Source organism: Carassius auratus, chromosome 35 (genome assembly GCF_003368295.1).
Source record: "Carassius auratus strain Wakin chromosome 35, ASM336829v1, whole genome shotgun sequence".
Lineage (NCBI taxonomy): Eukaryota > Metazoa > Chordata > Actinopteri > Cypriniformes > Cyprinidae > Carassius > Carassius auratus.
This window is the reverse complement of record NC_039277.1, coordinates 8974473-8996849: the sequence shown is the minus strand read 5'-3', so window position 1 is coordinate 8996849 and position 22377 is coordinate 8974473. Positions and strand designations below refer to the sequence as shown.

Below are 22377 nucleotides of genomic sequence, written 5' to 3'. Positions count from 1 at the left end.
ACCATCACCAAGACAACATGGCAAATTCTCCTTTTTCCATCTTGATGAGCACGAGCAGTCAAAGAGAATGTGTTCAATTCAGACTGTAGCAGAAATCATATAGAAAGGAAACACAGATACATAGGCCTACATACATATATATATCATACCACATTACTGAATAGTGACATCAACACCATGGCCGTCCTATAGGCTAATCGTCAGGTTGGCCAGACTGACAGTCCCTCATGCTTCAGTGGAAACTTCTTCTTGCTTTCTGTCATTCCTAACTGAATAGTTGTAGTCCAGATACCTTTTGTCTTAATTTCGAACAGTGCGAAAACTGTTTCAGCATTTAAACCCATAACAAACCTCCATCTGTGAAAAGTTTTGCTTGAAATGAGCATTTGTACTACATCTCTACAATACAGAGGCCTTCAGCTCAGAACTTTTGCTTTAATAAGCACTCCCATGTTACAAAACGCCTCACCATTGTTTCAAGAAAACCACAGTGCATTAAATAAGGCTTCAATGTCAAATTTTTCTGGGGCTGTTGTATATGTAAGCACATTAAAAAAAGACACGCGTTACAAATGCTTCATAAGGTGGGGTCCACACTTTATTGCATAACACTGAGACAGACCTTAAAGGACAAAGAACAACAATAAGACATTCCAGTCCCTGAAATTCAATGTTGTGAACCAATGAAAGCATCTTTTTAGAAATAACTGAACTAAAAACTAGCATCAGCTAGTTTAAAGCATCAGCATGCATCACCCCAGATTTACATAAGAGCTCAAAAGGCATCAGGAGTGCTGTAAGACAAGTTCCCTTTTGTCTACATTCATCATACCCTTCATGTCAAAGTAAAATCCTTGAAGAACATTCCATGCCATCTTAACCAACAGATCCTGCACGGTTTCTTTCCCCAAAGCGTCGAAAGAAAGATACAAGTCCTGAGCTTTCCGTTCTCTTATCTGGAGGAAGCGCCTGTCCAGTGCGTCTCTGAAAGGTCTGTCCCAGTTTGAAGTAAGGAGCCAAGTCTTTTTCATCACCAAGTGATGCAGACCTTATAAATGTCCCCTGTGCTGGAATTCGCTTTGAGGGACAGTCTGGTAATGAGGATGAAGTCCCCACACCTGCATTATGGGAGAATGAGGGTTTGTCCCGTACAGGAGTGTCAGGTAATGCCCAAACCCCATCATCAAGGATGTCCACCCTGGAGAAGGAGTAGGAATGTCTGTGGTGTGGTGTGTTACAGGGAGAGATACTAGGGCTGAGGATGGTCCACGGTGAGCCTAGACTTCCCAGTGCATCCTGCAAGGCCAGATCTACCTCTTTTATATTCCTCTTTAGAGTAGCGGAGGTGCACACGGCAGGGCCTTGGGAACGATCAGGTGTAGCCGTTCCATTCAGACCAGCAACGCAATCCTGAAAGTGGTAGCTCTTGCTCGAGAGCTCGGGTATTTTGTCTGCTTCTGCTATTTTCTTGTTGTCCTCCTCCACTCTTGGTTCTCTTTTATCCATGTCTCCAATCACCTCAACTTCTTTATTCATCTCTCCATCTTCAAACTCTTTTTTAGTTGAGATGTTGCTACGCCCAACTTCTTTGAGGTCGTCGCTTTCTGGAATAAGTTCATCATCAATGCATTGTGCTCTTTTTGATGCGGCACGTTCCCGCTGAATGTCATTAACGGTGCTGGGTGGAACCTCCTCCTTCAGGCAGGTGTTCTCTGGTTCTTCCAACTTTGAGAATTTTTCCTGGTTGGTTTCCACAGGGCTGTCCAGATCCCCTCTGCCCTCACGCTCCTCAACCTGAGGGCGGATGTTCCTGATGGGGCCGTCCGTGACAGGTGTGAGCCCACCGGGCCTCCTGCGAGAAGGACGTTGGTGGAGAAAGCTGGTCAGGACAGATTCCAGAGCGGAGACTTCATCTGTCACATCCAGACTGGTGCATGTGGAGGTGGATCGGCGCTTGGCTATTCTGTTCAGCATTTCTCTTTCTCTTCGCTGTCGCTTGCGAGTCTCGGCTGCTTCACGCTCACGGTTTTCCTGTAGGACATAAAAGTTGGTGTGGGTGTTTCATTAACTTTTGCACAGACGTGCGACAGATTAAAAAAATGTTTTTGTTTTCAGGGACTGATTCCAATTCTTTTTGTCAAATGTCTGTAAAAATGTCAGTTTATGTTGCAGTTATTGAATCTTAATACAAATATTTAGACGTTACAAATGTATTTTAATTTATTATTGTCTACATTTGTTCAAATGTACTTTGCATATAACAAAATTGATGTTGAAAATGTTTGTTAATGCACCATTTTACCAATAAGTCAATAAGTGTCACTGAAAGGCATGACTGATATGAAATGCAACATTATGTTTGAATAAAATATAGGTAAATGTGTGGTGAAATTGATTTCAATTCATCCTAGGCTAACAAATCCTATCTAAATGTTCATATATAAAACCAAAATACATTTTGTAAGAAAAAAGGAACAGAAATTTGATGCAAGTATTTGAACCGTAACACTATATCTGCTTATAAAGTTTCCTGCATTTTTTACTTTATACGAAAAGAAAATGTACCTGTGTAGCTCTCTCAAACCTCTCACAAAAGGAATGAAAGATAGAGCAACACTCCTCTAGCTTAAACGTGGCTGGGTCTTCACAGAAGTACTCTGCCACAGAGGTACTGATGTTTTCCAGTTCCTGAAGGGAAGCCTCCACGTCTGCAAGCCTAATGTCTGCCATCTGTACAGGAGCAGACATATATTACTCCCAGAATACTGCTAATCCTGGATATTTTTTCAAACCAGCCACCAGACAATACACTGGATTTTCAATGCATTTTCCTTACACGAAGAAATGCTTCCATCTGATGTAGTAAATCAGGCTGTTTACTGGCATCCATCTTTGCTTCCCTAATTTTCTCCAACTCCCTTTGAAAGTCCATCTCCACCTCCTGCTTTTGGATCCTATTTCAGATGAAGCAGAATATTATCTCTCCTAAATGCATCTCCTAAACAATACAAAACCTGTATTATATCTACCTTGCTGCAATCCCAATGTGTTGAAGCTGTTCAGCGACATGCAGCAAAGCTTCGTCAATTTGTTGGGCTTGCTATAATAAACAGAAAATAATAAATGTCAAAAAATTATAGTAATACATTCATGAATCAACATTTAATAATAAAAACTACTGGAAAGAGTGATCACTTCATCTACCATGGACACATAGTGCATAAGGTTAATGCCAGGTTTATTTGCTTTAGTGTCCACCAGTTTGAGCAATGATGTCATCCTGAAGCCAATAGCACTCCCTGCGTAGCCACCCTGAACAAGATACAGCCAGAGTCATTTATCTGCTTCAGCTCTAGTTCACATGTTGGAATAGTGTATTAATAACAAACAAAACAGACATTGTGACACTCACAGCATTCATGTAGTTACCAGCCTTCAGCACCAGTCTGATGATTGAATGTAGGTCATCACATGCCAGCAACTCTGTGGGTAGAGAAAGTAAGATTTAAAAATAAATATACAAACAAAATAAATACTTATATTTTGCAAAAAATAATAATAATAATAATAATATGTATATATATATATATATATATATATATGTGTGTGTGTGTGTGTGTGTGTGTGTGTGTGTGTGTGTGTGTGTGTGTCCGAATCAGAATCAGAATTATTTTTAATGTTTTAAAGGTGTTTCTTATGCTCATCAAGTTTCTTTGATCAAAAATATTATTACAATGTTACATAGCATTTTTCTATTTTAACATACATTCAAATTTAATTTTCCTGTGATGCAAATAATTACTCCAGTCTTCAGTGTCAAATGATCCTTCAGAGCTCATTCTAATATACTGATTTATTAACAGTGTTGGAAACTGTTGAACTGCTTATTATTATTATTATTATTATTATTATTATTATTATTATTATTATTGGAAACTGTGAAAAAAATATTTTCTAACAATTTAAGTTTGGGGTCATAATATTTTTTATTCTTTTATTGTTTGAAAGAAATTAATACTTTTATTCAGCAATGATGTGTTAAATTGATAAGAAGTGACAGCAAAAATTTATATTGTTAGAAACTATTTATATTTTGAATAAATGCAGTTTTTATTCATCGAGAGTCCTGAAAAAAATTATTGCAGTTTCCAAAAAAAAATTAATAATAAATATGTCTGTATATATATATATATATATATATATATATATATATATATATATATTTGGCAATTCTAATAATAAATTAGCATATTAGAATGATTTCTAAAAGATCATGCTCCACTTTATACTGGAGTAATGGCTGACGGCAATACAGCTTTGCATCACAGAAATAAATTATATTTTAAAGGATAGTAAAATAGAAAGCATTATTTTATATTGTAATAACACATAATAAAGTAACATTTGAATACATACATTTTTGGTTTAAATATTTTTTATTGTGTGATAACCATTTTATAAAAGCAATAAGGTACTCGAGGCCTGATTGTCTGATACCTTTATTGAATTTTAACATTTCCACAAAATGAGCATATATATATAGTTAATAAGTTTGATAGTTTATACTGTATAACAACCTATGTAAAAAGGAAAAAGTACCATTAGCAGCAGTTGTCATGACAGCAATGGAGTGTTTGATCTCCTCAATAAAGGGAAAAAACTCCTCTCTAAGGAGCAGGCACTTTATCCTCACTTTATACCTGAAAACAAATAAAAGTGAAAGAATTTGTAGCTGCTTCTTAGCCAAATCCCATTTCAGTCAGCTGATTAACACATTTGAACATGTGGGAAAAATCTGTGGAGCACATTTATACAAAACTGCACAGAAAATGGCCCTTCAAACACTTTGAACCATGACCAGAAAACACACCCTGGCACTTGAACTAGCATCACCATGAAACGGTCAACCTCGTTTAGTGGAGATAGATCTCCATTGAATGACATCAGCTTCTTTGTCTGGAACGTGTAGAAACAAGAAGAACATTAAAAACAGAGTTGATCATGGTGCCGATCAATAGAACAGCACAATGAGGTCATATAGAGAAAATCAGTTCACCTCCATGTCATCAGGCAACAGCTTGCTGAGCTCTTTCAGTTTCCCGGAAGAAAGGCACAGATTACCGTGCCTGACAGCCTCCACGATGTCCTTTGGTGGCCTGCAAAGTGCATCAAACACAGATGAGAGAGACGTGATGTTTTTAAATGGCCTACCTGAGAGTTACTTTGTGTGCTCTCAGCAGCTTGTCACACATATTACTTATAATGGACTTAATTGAGTGCTTGAATGTTCTTTGAGACACTCAAATCAATTTAGATTGAGATTTTTATCCGCATGCTTTCATTTCATTTTCTACTGGAAATTACAACCTCACGCCCTGAGAGAGAAAAAACAACTTAATGGTTTTAAATGAAGCACTGCACAAAAACAGGAAATCATGGCTATATATAGATATATAGATTTATTTATGAAAGTGCCGACTGAGAAGACAGACGCAAATGCTTTACGAACTCAAAGATTCGTTGCCTTGCGATTTGAGGCAATCAAAATAGGATCCGCTTAAGAAAAAAAAAAAGATTTATAAAATTTAAATAGTCACTTATTTAATTTTATACTGTGTACATTACCTTTTAAATTGTTTTAGCAAAATCCCAATATTCATACTTTTCTTGGAGTTGAGAATTGACACCTAAAAAGACATACACATACAGTGTCAATTACTCATAAACTGGGAAAGTCTTCTGAAAATATCATGTATTATATATTCAGTAACGGCAACTAAAAACTAAATCTAGGAAGCATGAAGATAAGTACATCATTCTCTGTATAAGAAAAGATGAAAGTAGAATCAAAAAGACATGCCTACATGGTTACGAATAGTTCAACATATGTTTTTAGATAACAATAGTGACAATACCAGAACATAAATCATCTGTCTACTCTTAGGTTTGTGCAATTAACAGTAAAATATAAAAGACGGTGTCTTCCTGAAAATGAATTTTGCAGAGAGCACTGGTAAATATTTATTAAGATTAACAGTGAGATAGAAAATTAAATTAAATGTCACATTTACTTAAAAATTAAGTTTTTTTTTTCCTTTTAATGTTTGGAGTCCTAGAGCACAGTATGCTGCGCATTTAAAATAATAATTCTGAAAAATATTGAATGTGCTTAAGCAATTTTAAGAGACAATGTGAGTGTGTTCACTAATGTTTAATACCTGGGATTTCCCCACATAATATAAATGTCTTCACTGAGGACATTTGAAGTGTGTCATTTTATTGCCTTTGGGACAAGAAGGTTACACAAGAAGGAAAACAAAACGAGCAAAGCTAGAGATCTTTCAAGACTTGAGAAGTTGTACTTCCACCTCTATGTGTTTCAGAAGAGAGTATGTCCAATACTCAAGCTTTATCAGAGCACCGGTACCGGAGTCACCTCTCCAGATCATTAGCCAGAATGCTTAAAAAGTGAGATTCACAAATGAGCAATAGATTGGGTTGATAGACCACTAGCGAGCACTAGATTAAATGTTTCATTCACCCACTTGCTCCTGTCCTGCACTTTGAATCTTAATAAACTAGAGATGTCATCTGTGCTGTCTTTCAATCCTGTAGTACTGTCTCAAGAAAAGGCCCTCACTGGAAAGTACAGCTGTAGGTATACTTTACATGACCTGTAACAGCTTTGCAAAGTTCAGCTTGAATCAATTTTAAGCAGCACCACTTACATTTTTGGATTCTGTAGTGATTTGCGAAAGTCCCCACACACTTTTTCTGACCATCCCACCCTGACGAGTCAAACTGTGGTGCTCGTTGTGGCTGAAAAGCTCCTCCATTCGCTTAGTGTCCAACTCAAAGTTCTCGAGGTTGCGTTGGGCTGTCCAAACATTGCGTTTTCCCAACACGCTGTGCCTGGGGATGGCGTCCCAGTTGAAATTGCGCATTTTGGAGCGTCGTTGGACAGTCCGGGTGAAAGGGTCCCCCATAGATGAAGGAAGTGGGGGTGGTAGTGGTAGTGGAGGGGGCGGACCCATGGGAGGGGGCTGTGCAATATGAATGAGGGGTGAGGTCTCATTTTGAAAGCACTCAGATGGGTCACAACGAAAAGATGGTAGAGGTGCTGTGGTTAAAACTGGAGCTCCATCCATTGAAGGACACAGAGGGGACAAATCTGGAGGGATCTGACAGACATATTAGGATAAAATATACATATAAAAATACAAAACAATGAGAGGCAAAATGATGTGTTATGCAGACTGAGAATTCTTACACAAACAAGAATGTTGAAATGAACCTTGAGCTTCAATGCATCCAAGATTTGTATCATCAATAACATTCGTTAAGTGTTATGGTTTACTGTTGGATACAACCAAATGTCAAGAATTTTAAATAGCCAACATATGAATTTCCAATGATAACACTTACACTGGAAGAGCAGGTTGCATATTTAAAAAGGTGGCTGTGTGAGCAAACCACAAAGTCAGATTATACTTTACAAGTCCAATATGCACAGGGACTTCAACAGGCAGTTAAACAAACTATTTAATTAAGATTATCAAGCATACAGGCAACTTTGCATATCACACGTACTTTGGTCTCTCTACTTTTGAACGCTGCTTAATTTATTTCAACATTTAAAAGTAATGCTTTTGACTTGGTTATCATTATGTATAGCTTAAAAATTTGATAATTCTGTTAATTTATATAAAAATACAAATGTCATTAATATAAACATTAATACTATAATTAATATAATTAATCTTTTATATACGAAATGATTCACTAAATAATTATTCTGCATACAGTTACAGTACGAAATGGCTTAGTACATTACAGCTTTATTTACAGCAGTCACATGTAGGCTATGTTTACTAAAGAGGCCGAGCAAACAAATACAAACAAATACAATGATAGAGATCACTACATTATTCGAGTACTGCCTTTTTAAGCTAAATAGTTAACTCCGAAAATGATGGTGAAAATATATCGACAAGGCAGTTATAAAACTTTGAAATGTGCAACTCTCAAACGAGGGATTAATTAAAAACCAGTCAAACATCAATGATAATCGGAAAACTATGAGGAAAGCAACAGAAAGTGACAGAAAATTAATTTATTTCTGCATGTACGTACCTGTAAGTAAATAATATAAGGTCAGTGCTGATGAACGCTTGATCAACTGATGTCCATTGCTGGAGATAGTCAACAGACAATCCGCATGCCAAACGCCATCAACTCAAGCACTTGGATAATGGATGAGAGTGGCCACACCCCCTCATGCGCGCTCCGGAGCCGCATCCTCTCTCACCTGGGCTGATAGAATCATACCTGTCAAGTATCCCGTTTTGGCCGGGAAAGTCACGTATTTTACCCTTCTTTCCCGCCGTCCTCCCGTATTAGTATTTTCCCGTAAATCTCCCGTATTTTTTTTTTTATTTTTTATTTTTTTTTTACCTGCGTTATTAATAAAATAATAATAATAAAAACATTCCCAATCTGAGCTCTGTCACTAGTCTCGCGATTACTCCCACCTGTAGTAGCCTGTCGCGAGGGGTGTGTGAGGTCAGATGACATGAGTTATAACGTGGGAAAAACAACAACAACAAAAGAAAAAACAGAGACGGATGATGGATGCTACAATAGAGAGTGAAGGCACACCTGCCAAAAAACCAAAACCCATGTGTAAATACCGTGATAAATGGGACAGCGAATTTACTTTTTTAAAGAATGCAAAGTCTGCAACAAATTGGTACAACAACTCACTAAAAGAGTAAAAGAAAAGTTATGTGAAATGAAAAGAAAAACTGTTAAAGAAAAGCAATATGAAATGAAAAGAATGTGTGGAATTAAAATAAAATGTAAATGTAAAGACATCAATTTTAAATTAACAGAAAATATGCAAATAAGCCTTTAAATAAATGCTCTTCATATATACCCTTTTGTGTTTTAATTTGGGCTATAACACCTGTCTTAAAATGTAAGGGATACTGGAGCTTTGTTGGGGTGGTGGGACTGCTCGCAATGGGCGCTGGAAAATTTCCCTTATTTTCAAATCCAAAACTTGACAGGTATGGATAGAATGCATCTTGTTCTTCAGAAAGAATATAATTACATAAATGTACACATCATTGGGTCTTTATGTTAAATTAGTTTTAGTATAACGGCACGCCGCTGGGTTAAAACAGGTCATGTGACTACAGTTTGAATCGCAACGGTCGTGACCCATCCAGCAACATAACACTGGCCCGTGTGAAATCCATGCCGGCCAGATGTGGCCCAGATGTGTGCCGATAGACACTGTCTGGGAACTGACAGAAGCCGAGGCTTCATACTGTCAGTCGAAGGTAAGTCATATCTTTTTTGCAAATGTATAAAACAGTATGTAGCTATCTTTAAAAATGTAGTTATATTACCCTCTATCGGCTTGTAAGAGATACAAACAGTTAACATACAAAGTCCGAATTTGTTATTTAAATCCAGTCAAATTCTCTGGTTGTCTGTATAATCAGCGTATCTAACTGGAATATAGTCTGAGAGAAAGTTCTTCCTGCTCAGAAACAGATTTAAATGTTTTGGGTAGAAATAGTTTTGCATTTGACTTGAGGGACAAGGTTGGTTATCTTTTCCGTTACAATTATATTCAACAGAAATCGTGTGAAGGTTAACAGGTGTGTATTAATAGTTTTATTAATCATCATTAGATTTAATTAGACCACTGCAGCACTGGCCCTCAAATTTTAGAGACATCTGTAGTACAATATTCAACATTTCCCTCTAGTGGTCATCATTCATTCTGCATGGCCTGACTTCATCTGCTGGAAGTATTTGTTCGATTTAAAAGACAAGCAGAGTCAAGCAAAACAACATAAGTACAAATGACACAAAGACCATTTTTGCAAACCTTTCAAATTTTATCTGGTGGGTTCTTGTACGTTTGTTGGTCAAACATTTGGTCAAAGCCAGGAGCAAAGTCTAACATCATGGGTTTCCAGTTTCAAAATCTGTCTTATCTTTACATATATACAATCATTTATACACTACAATACCACAAAGCAGCCTTAAATATTGATTGTACATAAATAAGTTCATTATTATAACCCTTTCATTCTGCTATGCTCTAAAACTAGGCCTATTAATGGAGTAAGCATTTAAACGCCAAACATTTCTGTTGACAGCAATCAAAATAATAATAGCAAGAAAAAAAATCAGAGAAAAAAACGACAAAAAAAACTTAATAGATGCATTTGATATAAAAAAATAAAAAAAATCTACTGGGGGGATAAATAAACACACACACACACACACACATATATGTATTTGTGTGTGTTCAGAAGGGTCTAAAGTTAAAATCCCATTGGTCAGGTACAAATGTCAATCACTTCATGAATCAGTTCAGTCTCTGGGGCTCAAGATGTAACCCTTTCTCCATCTCTCAAGATGAAAGAACACACACCCTACCATCTCAACATGTTGACAAATGTGCCAGGACATAAAACACAATACTTTGTATTAAAAAAAAGTAAAGAAAATAGACATTGTACAGTCTTCTTTAGTTGACATTCAATCTAAATTTCAAGCATCCTTTAACATTCAGAAGAACCCTTTCTCTTTTGTTTTTTCTAGAAACATTTTCCTGCAGTAGTACCCCGGTAGTGTTTTACTGATACACTGAAAAGGATTGAATCACAATGCATGGAAATGTACAACTAATGTTATCAGACCTGCCATGCAGAAACACACAAGGGACAGACAATACAGGCATGAAATATACTTTCTAGAAACATCTTCTGGAGTATTGCTTTGTCTCAAGCTTAGAAAGAGTTAGTGCAATGTTCAAAAGTACTGAACATTAGATCATAGTTGTTATTTCAGGCTTACATAATGAAATCAAAAAATTAAGATAACACTTTACAATAAGGTGCATTTGTTAACATGTAGTTAATGTATAAACGTACTTGAACAAACAATAAACAATACACTTACTACACAATTTATTAATTCTTGTTAATGTAATTTTATTGTAATGTAATTTGTTAATGTTACCTAATGAACCTCATTGTAAAGTGTTACCAAAATAAACCAGACTGACATAAACCATAATCTGACAGTCTGCGCTTTAACCCCATTATCACTGCATCAAATGTGTTAAGACAGCAAAAGCATATTTCAAAGTGTGTTTTGAACTCACTGAAGAAATAAAAAAAAAAAGTAATTTATAAAAATAAAAATAAAGGTTATCAGTGAGCATTATGTAGATATTTTCTGTGAAAAATTATGTAGTGAAAAAGAAATAAAACTCATCTGATGATACCATCTTATCACAAATAAAGGCACAGAAAGAAAAAACAATTACTGTGATATTAATATAAATCTTTCATTGGGGGAATTTTTTTTTTTTTTTTTTTTTTGCCGAGGCAGATAAAGTAATTAAGCACAGGGTGCATCAGAACCAATTGCAATTTGAATGAACAATGAAAGAATATATACGTTAACAGAACACAAGTCAGAACATAAATATTAGTGCAAATTTTGGTAGATAAAGAGGCAGATAAAGGTGGGACTTAGTAACTGGCCTGTTTTAAAACAATCAAAAACAACTCATACATACACTTCCTTGATTAACTTATTTTTAACTTAAAAATAAACCTATTAACTTTCTGGAGCATTATGCACTGGTACATAATACTACAAACTATAATTGTCAAAATAAACAATAAAAAAAATCATGCTTCAGAAATTCAAAACGGTAAAGAAACTGATTTTTAGATTTATCTTGCTGGGCTTTGTTAAACGGGCAGGAAACTATACACCCACATCAGATGAAATTCAGTCCATATCACGTTTCAGTATTATTAATTTGAGATTAAATAACTTAAAATGAGTACCTCATTTTAAGACATTAAATGCAATATTTCATTAATTCAAAATATTTCAAAGAAAGACACCTGGAAGGATTGACTAAACCATACTTTCATGGAATAGTAAACACAAATTTACATCCTTATTCAATACCAATATCAGATAAAACTATATCTGTTTTTTTTTTTTTTTCAAAATAAAATGACTTTTTGTTAGAACCACCAACACTCTGTGACAGGAATAATCTGGACCCCCCCATTAGCTACAAGACCAAATCTACAATACAGAAAAAAGATAGTAGTAGCAAAATAAAAAGCTTTTCACAGAAAAACAAAAGGAACATTTCCTCAAGATGTGGTCACTCACAGAGAGTGAGAGAGAGAGAGAGAACGTGCGAGTAAGACTGAGAATAATCTGGAAAGAACAGCTGTTTTGCATGACACATCAGAAGGATTTTATAGGGATGAAGCTTAAACTGACATTTGATTGGAACCTTTGGGACCAGTTACATACTACATGTGACTATTCAGACACTTGAAAACAGTCTCAGAGCAAGAACAGGATGAGGAGGAGGAAAAGAAGAATCAAGGAAGAGAAGTATAGAGCGAGTTAGTGTGAAGGAGGCCCTGTTGAAGCCCCTGTCTCTGCTAGCATCTCAGAACGCTGGTCTCTTGTGGTCCTAACTGTGTTGTTCTGTGTGGATAAAGACATAACAGGAAACCAGGGGTAAACGGGCACTTTCACTGTTCCTCCAGCCAAGAGGGTTTGTCGGCCCCTGGTGGTTTGAGTTTAATGTTGAACTCCTTGAGGGTCTGTTCCAGCTGTTGCTGGTTTCCAGCAAAGTAGGCAGAGATAGCATTATGGAACAGGAGAAGTTGCTTGTGCATCACTTTGACCTGTGAGGGGGAGACACACAAGTCGTGTCAGATGACAAGATATAGACAATAAATTGATTAAGGGCTATTTGAGTGACTTAAAGATGAAGTTATGCGGGTTGTCGGGCACCCTGTTTTCTTCCAGGAACTTGAGCTTGATGCTGACATCACTGCGGAGACGTTCATATTTTTCCTTGTGGATCTGGTACTGCTGCTGAGCAGCCTCGATACGAGCCATAGTAACAGCATCCCGTGGGCCCATGTTCAACTCTTCCAGATCTGCCCTGTGTGCATCGAACTCTAGCCTATAGGAGATCAGAGAAACACCATAAATATGGCACATAAGCGTAATTTTATACAATGTGATGTTGAAAGTTATTTATGATGAAATCTGACATTAATGGAAGCTTGTATTGCATCAGATAAAAGCATAAAGCATCAAAGGTTTCTCAGAGATCTCAGTATGTACCACACAAAATAAATAACTGTGATAGAGGATATGCTACTCCTTTTTCTCTTTTCAATCAAAAGACTGAGTAAGAAGACCAGCCAGTGTCAAAGCCTGTTGGTGCTACGCTCGGGGTTCATTCGATCAATACCATCTCGTCTGCACATAAAGGAATATTCAACTCAGACAACTGTAACGTATAATGAAAACTCTCAAACATACAGTAGCACCACAGGCCAATTAACCTAGAACACAATTAAAGTGCTTGAATTTTGCATATCTGCAGTCAGGAGTGGAACACCTCAAGCACCAAAAAACAAATGAAGGCTATTATACTAAAGACTACAGAGCTGGAGTAGCCTTTACCTGGCATTCTCGTACATCTTGATAGTCATCAATGTGTCTTCCATTGTTTTGTTCACCAGCGTGTTGATGCTGGACACAAAGTAGTTGATGGCACCGAGCAGAGTCTCTCCATTCTTGCACAGCAACTTCTGTGTTTCAGCATTGTATCCGAACTCATCCTGCGCATAAACAATACCACAAACCAAATAAAGTGGAAATCAATTAAAATATAAATATTAGATGAAAAAAAAAAAACTTTCGTCTTAGCAGCTAACTGAAATAAAATAAGTTGAAGTACTGAAATGATTAAAACTAAAATAAATTTAAACAGATAAAAATATAACATTAATATGAAAACTGAAAAAAGGTAAAATAAAAGCCAATTCAAAATATTACTAAATACTATAATAGATAACACTCTAGTGATAGTGACAGCGCTACATCATAACAATCAGCCTTCATGTTTAAGTAGTTTTAGACCCATCCAGCAATGTTAGACATTCTTGAACAATAACAACCCTAAAACAATTATGGCCTATCAGTGTTCACTGTAAACCCTGACAGTTTGAACTATGAAATGAAATATATGTGTATGTTTACAGCAGTTCAACAAGTAATTAATTATGCATGGTAGTCACAACAAATGTCGGCCATGCTGCCTCACCCGAAGTTCTGGAGACTTCTGACTGAGGTCGGCAAAAGTGTCTCCAAGGGCGTGCTGGGTCTGCACCATGCTGTAAAAGTGGTTGGTTAGCGCTCGCGCTAAACGCAGCACATTCTCGTACTTCCGTTTGGTTTCCCGCAGAACCTCAATCTGAGCCTCCAGCTCCAAATCCACAGTACGTGAGCCACGGCCAAACCTCTCAGAGATCATCTGTTTGGTGCACTAAGGGAGACACAGATAACATACACAAATGGCTTCAAAATAGAAGTGGTTGACAACCTGACATCTATTTAGAAAAGACAAACCGTTAATTGACAAACCTTGTACGTGCTCAGACCCCATTTCTTCATGATGTCAAACTTCTCCACAGCAATGCCTCTTGTGGCCTCTTCTGCTGTCGTGGAGGAATTGCTACTGGAGTGATGCATGTTGGACCCTGATACACGCAAAATGCTTGAAGTAAGTCTACAACTGTCTGTACTTCCACATTATTTCCTCACCATTTTTTGATATTGTTCGTATAATTGCATCATAGCTCTGAAGGTGTATCAGCTATATGTAAAGCAGATGAGATGAGAGTGAATAAATGAAAGTGTGAAGTTTTAAAATTATTTACGCAATTGTGGAATTTTTTTTAACAATGGAATGGGTTGTACCAAATAAGTAAAGTGTATGTAAGTGTGTAATGCCAGTGCATATGTGTGTGAATGTGAAGGAAGAGCAAGAGGAGAGAGGGAGGGGAAAGGGGAAAAAGGGAAGGTGAGAGAGAGAAGGTGATAATGTAATGAGATGAAATGAAAACAGGAAAGCCCACAACTGATATTTTGCTAAATCTGCTGCCTCATGACAAACAGATGGAGACATTTTACAGTTCACTTAACATCACACAACTGTTATTATAAACCCCAATATGTCTGCTAATTTATTTTTGTAAAATATTCATTTACACAGAAAAAGACTGACTAGAAGTTAAAAATAATAAAAGGATTTAACAAACATATTACACACCCATCCATTCTGCAGCAGATTTTTCTAAATATTTCCTCTGCAAAGTCAGCAGGATTAAAGCCAGATTACAATTTCAAAACTGATTTCTGAAGCAAAACGACAAAAGGTTTCCCATTAAAAAATTCCTGCTAGTGGAAAAAAAGCAACCGTAACCCTGCAAGAAAGAAGAGAAAGTCCAGTCTGCTAAGAGAGAAAACAAAAGCCAGGGAATTAAATTTGTTCCTGTAGTACAGCATCCCATACCCTTGGAAAAGACAACAACAGTTTTGAAAAGGATATAATTCAAGATTATAATTCAAGGCACCAATGTGAAGGTGGAAAACTAGAAAGAAGGGAGATGGGTTACGACTGAGGCATGAATGACCTTGCCCTTCATTTGGAATGCGTCTGTTGCCCAAAAAGTCAATGTTAAGACGGACTGCAGGGCCTGAGAAAGGGTAAGAGAGAGAAAGTCCTCACTGAATCACAAGTGAATAGATTTAAGGGGCCAGGATGGTCACCTTACAATCACATATCCAAATCAAAAGCAGTTCATTTTGGCTGGATAACTTTGCATACTTTTTCATTGTAGAGGAGATTTATTAAAACCAAAAAACAAAGCTGAAGCTCATTTGCATTTTCAGATCTGTGGCCTTTTCACTCTGGTTAATATCAAACTTTAAAGCCATTTAGCATGACTCACAGAATACCTATACAGATAATGACCAATGCCGCCGGAGGCCCTAGATCTCATTTGGATTGCACCATAGGAAAGAAGTGGGAAAACCCATAGTGGAAATTATGCAAAACATACTGTACAATTTTAGTATGCATTTACTTTAGAAAGACAAGAGGTCCTCAAAGTCATTCCAAACATGGTATATATCACTAACAACTAAACAACTTGGGACTGGGTTCAAGTGAATCTAAAACTAGAATAATTATACACAGACTTCTTTGCCCAGTTGATTTAATAATTAAAAAAATGATGTAGTTTTGCACATTGCAGTAGCACTTGGGTTTTAGATGAACGTGAAAAATTATGAAATGTTATTCTGTGCGAGTAATACCTTTGATGGAGCTTGTCGGAATGATGCCTTCTGTTGTACCTCCATAACCACCTGATACGATGCTGGTCTCATTAAGATTGGGTCCGGACACCATGACCTGCTGTAAGTCCTACAGAAATGCAAAAAAATAAAAAACAAGTGATGAGGAGATCTTAAGAATTTAATATTATAACCTAGGCATTCTTTTTAATAAAATGAGCCAATTCTTTAAGTTCTACATACAATGGCAAGTGTCATAAAATGTTAGAAAGAACATTTAAGAGTTAGAATCACACTAGACCCAGAATTATTATGAATCACGTGTCTATGAATAACGTACAAACATTCATATTTAATTTCCTGTGAAAACAAACACTCTGAAAAAGATCCAAGTTTCCTTGATGTAGTAAAAAAAAAAAAAAAGTATGTTATCTGAAACAAGTCACATTAGTGACTTTAAAAACTCTCAACAACCAACACCAGTGTCATCTGAGACAAAGAAAAAGAGCTTTCTCACAAATAAACAAAACTGCTAATAAAACAGGGGTCTTCACACATCTGCAAATTTGCAATGGTGTGATCAACTTTCTTAAAAAAAAAAAATATTTATTTGTTAAATAAAATATTAAGTCAGCTTTGACTAAAGATAATTAAGAAAGATTAGTTAAATGCATCATTGTACATTAAAATGTGGCAGTAACAAAGTCAAATTAGAAAGTAATGTTCAAGTATATGACTAGATCTATCACTAATGATTATTTAAATCGCTTTCCAAAGCAATCATCGTAAACCCTGACTTTTGATGTAAAAAAAAAAAAATCAGTGATAGTGAATACTATTTTAGGCTCATAGGATACTGATGTACAGTAAGTTCTGTACTGTATGCGATATAGAGTTAATAGATAATACAAGGTCGCTAGCCAATGGTTAATACTACAGAGGGACAAAACAGGATGTTTTTCAAAATAAACAAACACTATCTGTATTAGGATTTGTATCTTACCTCAAAAACTGATTTAACTGAGTTAAAAAAGCCTAAAAATAATGCATGTGATTTGAAAAACATCCTGTCCATTGTGACCCGGTTATGGGGAGAACTAAAATCATTATCTATGGTAAGACATAGACGTGCAGGCATACAGTACACACACACTCTGCCACCCTTCCCAGTGTTCCTCCTCACCCTGAGGCCTGCGGGACTCCCTACCTTCTCTCTTAAGCGCCACTGACTCTTTGCAGCCTGCACAGACATCAGGGAAGAACATGACAACAAAAAGACAAAAACAAAGATAAACGAACGAAAATGAAGCACAATGTAAAACAAAATCAGACTTGAAAACAGTGATGATGAAGAAAACTATCAAACACAATGGAATCCATATTTTAGGGCCGATAAGCACCTATTAATACAATAAAGGCAGGCTTCCAGGCTTGACAATAAAAGAAATATAAAGTTACAAAAAGTGATCCCACTCTTTCTCTGTCTTGGTAAAGGAAGACAAGTACGTTTAGATCCAAATGACATTCAATTAATAAATTATTTAAAGTATTATTTATGCATTGAAGGTCGCAAGCTTGTTTTTCCATCAACTGGTCAATTTACAGCAGGCCATGCAAATTTGCACAGGTTGAATCTAAATGTAAATTCACACTCTGACAGTAGGTGGCGCTGATGGAACAGCAGAATTAGAACTCCGTGGACAAAGCATTGCGATAAGAACCCTTCTTTATTAGGTATTACATGGAGTGTAGATGAAAACCAAATGCCATCAAATCTTTTCTGAAAACAGTTTTAACCTTCAGAGGTTCAATTATACAACTCATTCATTCATATAATTCCCTTAGCACTCATTTAAAACATCCCAGCTTCCTGCCATGTTTTCACACAAAACAAAACTACTCTGCATGCTGTGCGCACATGAGACCATTCATAAACACTTTGCTTTATGCTAGACAGTATTTATTAAATCCTGATTGGTTCAAATTGCAGTTATCGAAAACTGTTTTAATGATAATTAAAATATGAAATACTAACCGTGGGGAATTTTATCATGATTTATCGTCAAATCAGTAAACTCTTCATCCCTAGATCAGCTACTGTTATTTTAGGATGGGCTTTTTAAATAGGACATAACATGAGAATATTAGTGGGGGAAAATTTTAAACAAATTAAAACAAAGAGCCTTTACCTCCTTACAGGAATGATTCAACATCCTAGCAAATAGCTCACTGCTTGTCTGTTTGCCTAACACTTCTTCTCCCGGATCCAGTGCCACGGATTAGTTGTCTAACAGAGGTGTGTCTTGAGACAACATTATATTTTCTTTACAATGGTTTCAACAATAGGGAGATTTGAACACTTTGTGCTTGGCTGAATTAGCCTTCTACTCCTTAAAAGGCAAAGACAAGCAAGATACAAACTAGACTTACACTTAAGTTTCACCACAAGCCATTTTTACGAAATGAATGCATATTACTGTTACTTATTAACATGCCTGACAACCTTATTTGTAATGATTTCAAGTCCTCAAGAAAAAGCTGAACAATTATAAACTGCAATGTTTGCATCACCTGGTGCAACCTTAAGATCTTTTCTCATGACTGATATTGTGAAACCTGCAAAAAAAACTAAACCAACTGGGCAGACAGCTATATTTTAGACTCTGTTAAAACCTTACTCTAGCTATGAAAACCAGACAACAGCCATCCACATTTTGATGCTTTGAAACGTCATTGATTTGATATGGCTTCAGTTTTGCAAACAAACTTAATAGGGGGAGTTCAGGTAAACTGCACCTGAATTTACCTGAATCACCATATATCGCTCACCTGCTCCAGGCTGTCATCTTCTGCTAGATTCCTAGAGTCCCCATTACTGTTAAAAGGAATCTCCATAGTGGCTGCTTTACTCATCATACTGTCCGCCATACTGGAGTGTTACTGAAAGAGCGAGTGTGATAAGAAAAAAGATAAGATAATAAAATAGAGCTCTTCAATACGTTACAAAAGGTTGTTTGTGACATTTCAGAATAATATATTCATAAAAGCACTGCTGATAGTTAACAATATAGACCAGACCTCTATTCAGACAACAAACATTGACTACGTTTACATGCAGCCAATAACCCGTTCATATTAGCAATAATAACACCGTGTAACAATAATAACAGCCATGTAAACACCGGCAAAAACCCGGATATACCCTTTTCTAACCCGAATATTTGGTCTTGTTAATGCGTTTCGGCATATCCCCATCAAAATGTGTGTTCTGCGCATGTTCTATTCGAAAGGAATCTTGGTCTTTTGAGTCTTTGGATACAGGAAGAAGAATCGGAAATGACACATATTGCGTCTTACGTCCAGACGCTAACCGTGCGTCGCCGTTTACATCGGGATATTGGCGACTGATTACATATTCCATGTAAACAGGAGTAACTCTCTCTGCTCACGCATGTAAACGTGTTATCCCGAATGTTTCAGAAACCCGAATAGTGACCTTAACCCGACCATAACCCGAATTTTAACAGCTTGTAAACGTAGTCACTGGTATGGTAACCAAGGTCTGCTGTCATTCTACCCAACACATTCGTTTGCATTAAACGGGATGGTGAATAAATGATGACAGTGTATTTTTAGGATAAATATCCCTTTAATTGTAAAATCTACAAGACCTTCTATACTCCACATACACATGCCGGAAGCTGTAGATTGAAAAGCGTTTACTCAGGAATGTTCTTTTCAAACGCACTTATCAGATCATCTGACAGTGCCCAAACCAGTCGTCACCATAAAAGGAACTGCCATGGAGTTCAAGGAGTAGATCTTTCACTTCAAACTACTTAAAAATATCTAGAAACTTGCAGTGGTTTTCATCGATACTTACTTTGGTTACTCCTTCAGAGCCCAATGCCACACCTGCAGAACTTCACCACACTGAGTGTGCAACTTCTCAAGCAGGCTTTCATTATTATTTATCATAAAGCTCAGCCTCCTCAATGGGCAGAGGAAAATATAGGAATGCTGGGAGCTATGTTAGAGTCATGTGACTCATGCAAGTTGGTCTAATCTCAAGCCTTAGACAGAGCTCAGGGAGGGAGGCTCGGTGCTCAGAGGGCTGATCTGAGCGGAGGAATCATAGTCTGCCTTCACAGAAGAGCCATTTAATTCTTCTGAGTGCTAGAGCATGAAATTTGGGCAGGATAAAAGCTAATGGTACAGGTCTTAAATCTAAACCACAGGAATGGAAAACTGGTATTAATAATTTGCACTCAGAGAGCCGTGGTTATGGCGGTGAGCAAGTGCAAGGGCTTCTTTATTATAATAATGGAATGGAGGGGATAGATGGTCACAGGATGTGGGATGATGTGACCTCATTGAAGGCATAAATTTAAGCACCATTTACTTAGCAGAACCAAACTATGGCAAAGTCCTTATGTCAGAAAGCAGCGTTTCAATTTGTGGCTTGCAGTATCACCTTTGATTTACCAGCTACCTTTTGATGTGAATGACATTCCCTCTTACTGGTGAATACATTGCATGGTGGTCAGTATCAACACCTACAGAAAGATGCAGTGAGGATGACACCCAACATCCAATGTAGAAATGCTGTTATTCAGAAGGACATCTGGGATCAATTTGGATGATATTTCAGCATTAGGGAAGACAAGTGCCGCCTTCTTTTATTGGCTCGTGTCGTTTTGAAAATATAAATGCAGCCATGAGCTCAAAGAAAAACGTTTTAGTACATGGAGGTGAAGTAAAACGCGCACTTAAGAAGTCTAAACTAGTGGTGAACCTGTCGTTGATATGCGTGGCGTTAACTACCTGCTGGGCGAACAGGTGGGACAGGTGAACGGAGACTATTTTCATTCCATTTTACTAACAAATTCATTTTAAGCACGAGATTTCTACTCCGTTTAAATATAAACGTTTATTAACTACATCAACCACATTATGGCACGTTCAGCCGTGAAACAGTTACGCATTTAATTTCCCATAACGCAAAATTTGTTATAATATGTCAGGCTGACAGCATCCGTCCAAGTGGGCCTTCAATAAAAAAAAAAAAAAAAAAAAAAAAACGAACACGTTTTCATGCAAGACAAATATCACACACTTGAGTAGCAATCCCAAGCTAAAGCCACAAATACATTTTTGTCGTCGTATACACTACATGAACGCTAATTCAACATATGTTTAGTAATAAGGACTACATAAACATAATTCAAGACATAAATGTTTATCTTACCTGTGTATTTCCTATTTTAGGATTAGCTATTTGTCGCGCGCGATGGATATTTTATCCCAGTTCATTCGCGATTATATACTGCCACTTCCCAAAGAGTGAGGAAATAAGCATGCATTCATGGGGGGTGAATTTATGTCAATGCATGTGCAGCGGATTCCACTATATGTCCAGCGGCTTGTTGTTTGTATTGTTGGGCGAATCAGCCTCCAGTAGCCCGAAATGCTTTGCGGATCTGACGACAGACGACGACCTTCCTTTAGTCGACGTGTAACTGAAACACGCTGCTAGCGCGAGGAAGAAGCCATGATGAGAAGGGAAGAGAGGAGACGATGCACCTGTCCCAGCAGAAGGCTACTGTAGTACAGTTAATTAAAATATTTACTTAAAAATTAATGATTTAAGATTTTATTTTTTAAACCGCAACAGTAAGACCGCAGAAATAACACAAGAAACCACTAGATCCAGCAACGTTGATCGGAGGGTGGCAGTACAAGGCAGGGCAGTAAGAGGAAAAGCGCAAGAAAAAAAGGTTTCAATGACTATTGACTCATTTCTTCTGATGACCTGTAGCACAAGGAATGGAGAAGTCAGTGAAATAAACCTAATCTTTTTGCAGTAGCAGACAAAAACAACATGACACATTTCATCTTTATATCACTAACAGACCACAAGAAAGTGTTTTGTCCTAAAGCACTGTTGTTCAGACTTTCACTTAGGCCTACTGACTCAGACACAGTCATCGTACACAAGTACAGTCATCGTCTCAGTTTATACAAATTGCTAAATGTGTTCTATCAAATGAGAATCTGTTTGGTATGTATATGATTTGCAGGCATTAAATATCAGAAGCTCATATCATGAACATAATGGATACTGAAAAAAAATGCAGATGTCTGAATCAG

At 36.9% G+C, this 22377-nt stretch overlaps 2 protein-coding genes across 9 annotated transcripts; both read right to left on the bottom strand.

Annotated features, from left to right (window-relative positions):
* Positions 1 to 584: 584 nt before the first annotated feature.
* Positions 585 to 7399, bottom strand: LOC113054293 (FH2 domain-containing protein 1-like). Its single transcript, XM_026219737.1, has 12 exons — positions 7271 to 7399; positions 6729 to 7181; positions 5626 to 5687; positions 5057 to 5156; positions 4871 to 4956; positions 4600 to 4700; positions 3413 to 3483; positions 3205 to 3312; positions 3030 to 3100; positions 2837 to 2954; positions 2566 to 2730; positions 585 to 2031 (listed from the first exon to the last, which is right to left on the bottom strand). The coding sequence occupies exons 1-12, from the start codon at positions 7334 to 7336 to the stop codon at positions 877 to 879; spliced, it is 2556 nt and encodes an 851-aa protein (XP_026075522.1). The 5' UTR covers positions 7337 to 7399; the 3' UTR covers positions 585 to 876.
* Positions 7400 to 9890: 2491 nt separating this feature from the next.
* On the bottom strand, positions 9891 to 21728 carry LOC113054291 (arfaptin-2-like). Of its 8 annotated transcripts, none has more exons than XM_026219729.1 (10): positions 21476 to 21728; positions 19057 to 19167; positions 17411 to 17467; positions 16249 to 16357; positions 15564 to 15626; positions 14512 to 14627; positions 14192 to 14413; positions 13549 to 13706; positions 12865 to 13039; positions 9891 to 12755 (listed from the first exon to the last, which is right to left on the bottom strand). In XM_026219729.1, exons 2-10 carry the CDS (start codon positions 19153 to 19155, stop codon positions 12600 to 12602), a joined length of 1155 nt encoding a protein of 384 aa, XP_026075514.1. In that variant the 5' UTR covers positions 19156 to 19167; positions 21476 to 21728; the 3' UTR covers positions 9891 to 12599. The 8 variants fall into 8 exon arrangements, with proteins under 8 accessions (XP_026075514.1, XP_026075515.1, XP_026075516.1 ...); XM_026219730.1 differs by having other exon boundaries at positions 17435 to 17467; positions 21476 to 21726; XM_026219731.1 differs by lacking the exon at positions 17411 to 17467 and having other exon boundaries at positions 21476 to 21727.
* Positions 21729 to 22377: the final 649 nt, after the last annotated feature.